At 40.0% G+C, this 5,639-nt stretch overlaps 1 protein-coding gene across 2 annotated transcripts; it reads right to left on the bottom strand.

Annotated features, from left to right (window-relative positions):
• Nucleotides 1–800: 800 nt before the first annotated feature.
• Nucleotides 801–5,639, bottom strand: adcyap1a (adenylate cyclase activating polypeptide 1a). 2 transcript variants are annotated; one of them, XM_034145800.1, is made up of 7 exons: nt 5,425–5,639; nt 5,117–5,221; nt 4,469–4,603; nt 3,856–3,960; nt 3,031–3,165; nt 2,395–2,515; nt 801–1,169 (listed from the first exon to the last, which is right to left on the bottom strand). In XM_034145800.1, exons 2-7 carry the CDS (start codon nt 5,212–5,214, stop codon nt 1,161–1,163), a joined length of 603 nt encoding a protein of 200 aa, XP_034001691.1. In that variant the 5' UTR covers nt 5,215–5,221; nt 5,425–5,639; the 3' UTR covers nt 801–1,160. The 2 variants fall into 2 exon arrangements, with proteins under 2 accessions (XP_034001691.1, XP_034001700.1); XM_034145809.1 differs by lacking the exons at nt 801–1,169; nt 2,395–2,515; nt 3,856–3,960 and having other exon boundaries at nt 2,563–3,165.

Here is a 5,639-nt window from a genome sequence, read left to right as displayed (position 1 = left end):
CGTGAACATTGTTGTTGTTGGCATCAAAGTGAATGTACCAGTGTTGAGAGCGGCCAACTGTTCCACCAGTACTGCAGGCCTTTGGTGGCGACTGCTGAAGTCCCGGAGAGGTGTAAAGTGCAGCGAGGCCGAGTGTGGAGCGAGCCGGGTGATCCTTCCCACGTCTCCTTACTCATGCTGTCCCGAAAGGGGGTGCACACACAGCCAACTGGTCGCACCGTTCCTCCGCCAAAAGCCACTGAGTCACCGTGAAATTCGGGCAGAAATGTGGATCTTTTGGTCTTCTTTTCACCACTTTTTCCATTGTTGCTTATTTATTTGGCAACATCTTGTAGTTATTGATCATCCACATAGCCACAACATTCAACACCCACACTGAAGAGGACCAAAAAGTGATAGACACTTTTTTATTTTGGGTATTTCAGCATGAATTAAGTGTGTGTGAGCATGTATGTGTGCTTTGTCTAATGGTATGTGGTCTTTTTGATTTTTTTCCCCCGTCTGTGACTTCCACAAGCTGGTTTTGTTCATCTTTCCTTTCTTATGAAACTTCCTGTCAGACCTGTTGAGGCAGGGTCTATGTTCATAATTGTAATATAATACGTTTGGGTTTTATTACTCATTTTCAACCTCCCAAATGTGTCTAACCTTACAGACTTATGGTGATATTGGCTTCAAAGATTAGACGGATTTTTTGTTGTTTACAAAAATTTATTCATACAAATCTTACAACACTTTATTTTTTTAGACATTTATTGACCCTTGCAGATCGCCATTTGAAGTAGTAATCTAATATTCACTTTCTACACAATAAATATATATATATATATCTTTGAAGATTATTTCATTTTTGTAAGGCTATTGGCGCTTTCAATATCATACATATAACGTTTCATGGAGAGCGGGAAACTGATTCTTCCCTCTATGTTCACATCTACGTCTAGTGCAAAAGAAAGCAGTGCAAGCGAGGACGCTTGTTGTCTAAAGCTGGAGGCTTCTAAAGATTCTATCAAACGTCTGTGCAACACAAAAACAACAACAAAAGAGTGAAATGTAAGCTGATGATGTGCAGCATTGTAGGGCCACTAAATAGCCATCTGTGATTCAATGGCGATTTTAAAGTCGATGCAAGGCACCACAGCCGCAAACTGCTTCCTGCGTCACAAAGCCTAGAGGAGAATGCAAAATTAAAGAAAGATTGATACAGTAAACACAGATCTAATAACTTGACCCTGCCCTTCCTCACAAATATGGTAAGAAGGGGGGGAATGTGTGAGTCTTATCCTGCAGATTTTACAAACTGTTCTCCCTCAACTTTTCAAAAATAAGCATGTCGTTGCATGATCGTTGCTTTCTTTATTTCCTCGATGTCTTTCTCCTTTTCTTTGAATCTAATGGTGTCAATCATGGCAGCCTTTGTGGCGTTCTACAGAAAAAGACCACTTCAAATTGTATATTACAATTTAAAACAAAATCAGTTGGTTTAGTAACAGAATGATAAATCATGACATTTGAGGGATTCTTGCCGGCAGTAAGTACATTCAGATCATTCTTCAAGTTCGACATACAGTTTGTGTAGAAATGTGAGAACAGAACACAAAACGACATTGAGAAATGACAGGTATGTATGTTTGCAGTAGTCAGAAAGCAAGCAAAACCATCTAGTTGGAGTCGGCTGCACAGATGCAGTGGCTAGTGCAATTACTTTAATCATGCAATCTACTGTTTTCTTTTTTTTCTTCTTTTTTTTTTACATTGGTTCACATGACAGAAAAGGAAGCACAATAGACCCAGAAAGTTCAAACACAAAAGTTCAAACTGCCTCGTATGTCTCTCAAGAGCAAATAGATGAATGAGTGACCATGTAACAAGTATCATTTCTTCTTTTTTTTATGCTTTTTTCAAATGTGCCTGATTTAGTGATACTTATTATATGGACAGAGAGACAATCTTCAGCAGAAACCAGTTGATAGAAACACAGGATTGGCAATGTACATGAGTCAAAGGTGTGATCTCACTCTGTAAATAGTGCGGAAGAAAGAAAAACCTCAAAAGTACTCTGGTCCTCATCTCAGATTTGAAATTATCCCATTTTGAATTGAAAAAAGGGATATCTTAAAAGTGTAAAGTGCCAGCAGGGCTCACATCTGGTTTAACCCAGGTCTACTAAAAGAATTATTGTCTTTGTTCCATAAATCTGTAACTTTGTATCAATCAGTGTAAGCAAAGTCCCTCCACATGGTGGGATGATTAAGGGTACACATCTGTGAGACTCTAGAGAGACAGGAGCACAAATGAGGCGGAAGAATGTTTGAGGGGTTAAAGGTGAAAAAGGAAGGGACATGAGAAGCCCCTGCAAGGATTACGGCCTCGGGGAAAGAGCCTGAAACTCACCGGAAATTCGGGAGAGAACTGTTTCAGCCAGTCTCCCAAAAAAGCCTCAAACTCATCCCCGTCCGGGAGGGCGTCAAAGTCTATGTCTTGTAGGATTGGGTGAAAACCTATGTCTTCAAGGCTGTTGTGAATAAAGACAACTAAACTCTTAATGTCACTTTACAAAAAGCAGCATTCAATACATTGATTGTCTTTTAAACTATTTATTTTCCTCACAATCATATATCTCTTCACTAAACGTTTAAAAGACAGGGGCTGTTCGGAGCACATCGTCACGGGAACAATTGTCTCCCCTCAAAAATAGGTCTAAATCAATGAATACATAAATAGAGGCTATTCTTTTTTTAGTTTTAGAATGAAGAAAAAATTGGTCCACAAAGTAGTAATGTGTGTCCTTAGTGCTGTAAGTACATAATAGAAAACAATATATTATCAAAATATTCATTTTAATGGCTTACTTCATACATAAATACATGTTTAAGAACACAAAAGCGATCCACTGATTGTTCAGATCTCAAAATGACTTCATGTGGGGCTGCACACTTAAGTTTTTTCTTTGTTTTTTTCAGGAGGGGAGGGTGAGGATGCTACAAATAAACCGACCGACGTCCTTTGCTTCTAACTCTCTGTCTATACCTTTTCCCCAGGACTGCTGCCAGGTATTTCTTGACTGCCATTTGCTTCCGGTAGCGGCTGTAGCTGTCTGTGAAGATCCCGTCTGAGTGTCGCTTGGACAGAGGCTCTGAGCTGTCGTCCAGCGTTTTCCCCCCGCTGTGTGAGAGACAAGAGGTTTCACTATCATCACGTTGAGGCATTTATACTCCCACGACCCCTACACTGAATGTGCAGCATGTGGAGCCGAGGTGAAGAGCGTGTGTCACCATTTTAGAGGGCAAATAATGAAATAATCTGATTTTGTCAGCTTGTGGAGAAAACAATCTGTGTCCTTCTTTTACAGGAATAATCTGATTTTGCAGGACACAAAGGGATGTATCATGTGTGCTTGCATTTTGAATCTTTGCATCCAACAAAGCATCAGAAATATCCTCACTTTGTTTAACTGTCCCAGGACAATATATATTCGACCTGCAATAAGATGTGATAGGCCTGCTCATAAGGCTTGAGTAATTGCCCCTCCTCCCTCTTCCATCTGGAACCACTGGGACTCCATCCTATAAATTATTCATATGGAAATAAATGTAAACCTGTGCCGGTTCATTCTTGTGCCTTTACAACACAGCAGAAAACGACACTTTCCAAATCAGCCTGTTTGAGCTCTTATTGCATTACTAAGTCTGATTCAGAGGATTATTTAGCTGCATGCTGGGAAATAATGGGACCACAGACATATACAGTACGTGTAACAGCGTGGATTTAAAGGGGCAATCCAAAGAAAACCAAAAAAACGCACACAAGACAGGAAACAGTATTAAAAAAAGAGGTGACAGAAGATGTTCTTACCCTACACGTTTTGCCATCAGAGAATGCAGATATTTCCTGGCTGATAACTGACCCAGCGCTTTCCTGTAGGCTTTATTAAACATGCCGTCTGCATGCCTTTCCGTTCTGGATGATAGATAGCCACACAGTAAAATCACCACACACCCAGCGAGAGAGGCAACAATTTCAAGTAGCTGTACTGTAAGAAAATCTAATCTTAACACTATTATTATAATAATTGAATAGTGGGCCTTGAGCTCATCAGTATGGTTTATATTATTTTACTTTTTAAGGTTATCTCTTTATCCGGATTAAGTTGCATTGAAATTTGGAGGAACCTGCAATTTGGGCAAAATATTTCATTTATTTAAAAATAATTCTGCAAAAAAAAAAAAGATCTGGTCGATTTAAGTCCAATTAGGAATTTTAGTTAATTGCCTAATTTGGCAAAGGGATAAACAAATAATAATCATTGTGTTACTGACAACATTTCGACGTTACATTGATTCACATAGAACACAACATAAGTGGACAGAAATAGGACTACGGTAATGAGACGTTCAACATGGATGTCTCCAACATTGGGACGAAACAAAAAAAAAAACTTTTGTGTAAAATGGGGATAAATAGTCACCTTTTCTCTGGTGGGAAATACAAAGTGAAGACGTCGTCCGCCGCAGACGGAGGGCTCCTCACCTCCATCTGCTCTCTGTCGTAATCCAGGGACGGTAAAGAGTTCCCATCCTCATCATACACCTCACTGTCAAGTCTGCAAAAACGAGAAATGTTATTAAATTCTACTTCAGTAATAAACATTCATAGTTAAACGTGTTTTTCCCAGACTTTTTTTTATGTCATATGTTCTTTAATTATCCTCCAGACATGTCACACTTTCCATTAACATCTATTTTTATATTCAAAAAGGCATTTCCTCTTAAAATCAGGAGCTTTTTTCTTCTCCAAAAAAATCGTTGTCTATTAATTATCTCATCCCATAAATTGGTCGATTAATGCTTCAGGACAAATTGAGACACTGCTTCACTTCCTCAGCAGCCTAAATCACATCAACGAGGCTCCCTGGTGAATGTTTCCGCGCATTATGGATCGGCTGTCAGATGATGTTATCCAGTAATCCAAAAGGCTATTATAGCCACATCCATAACTAACAGCTCTTTAGCCAGCGCCCTGCTGCTCAGGGCAACAATGACCTCCTTTCAAAGCCAAGAAATTGTAATAAACATCTGGAAAGTGCCACTTGAAAGACAAATAGAGGTGTACGTACCTAACGCTTGGAAAGCTAAGCCCCACAGGTGAGCAGTGGACGCTGTAATGCATTATGATTCCATAGATGAGTAAGGCTAAAGTCGCTTTACTAGACATTGTCCTGCTGCAAAAGAAAAAACATAAAGTGAATGAACAAGTGTAAAATCATCTACTCATGGGAACAATTATTGAATGCATTAAGGTTAGTGCTACTTTAACACCACACCTAGTTAGTTTTAAAAGCAAAAATCCAGCCGCTCCTGACTTTTTCCACACACACGCCCTGCTTTTACGCTGCGTAAAAGCCCAGAAAATGTCTCCTCTTACCAGTTGCGATCCGCTGAACCTCAAGTTGGAGAGTGAGATAGGATCTCTCTCTCTCTTTGTCCCCCTTCCTCTCCTCTTCCTCTATTCCCCCAGTGAAGCGCCTCTCCGGTCTTGTGCTTGTTCCGAGTGTGCAGCCCGCAGCTCAGTTCTCGGGGATTTCTACGTGTACTCGGTCATGGAGAGCGCCAAACATTTGTCTGCGGAGAACTTTCCTG

The sequence above is a fragment of the Trematomus bernacchii genome, unplaced genomic scaffold, assembly GCF_902827165.1.
Source record: "Trematomus bernacchii unplaced genomic scaffold, fTreBer1.1, whole genome shotgun sequence".
In the NCBI taxonomy this organism is placed as follows: domain Eukaryota; kingdom Metazoa; phylum Chordata; class Actinopteri; order Perciformes; family Nototheniidae; genus Trematomus; species Trematomus bernacchii.
This window is presented reverse-complemented; position numbering and strand designations above follow the sequence as displayed.

What these genes read in the sequence shown, in the direction of transcription:
- adcyap1a (XM_034145800.1), bottom strand. Translation starts at nt 5,214, where the DNA reads ATGTCTAGTAAAGCGACTTTAGCCTTACTCATCTATGGAATCATAATG. An exon ending in CTTAGCTTTCCAAGCGTTAG is followed by an intron (nt 4,604 to 5,116) that starts GTACGTACACCT and finishes TCGTTTTTGCAG; the next exon opens with ACTTGACAGTGAGGTGTATG. An exon ending in TATTTCCCACCAGAGAAAAG is followed by an intron (nt 3,961 to 4,468) that starts GTGACTATTTAT and finishes TCTATCATCCAG; the next exon opens with AACGGAAAGGCATGCAGACG.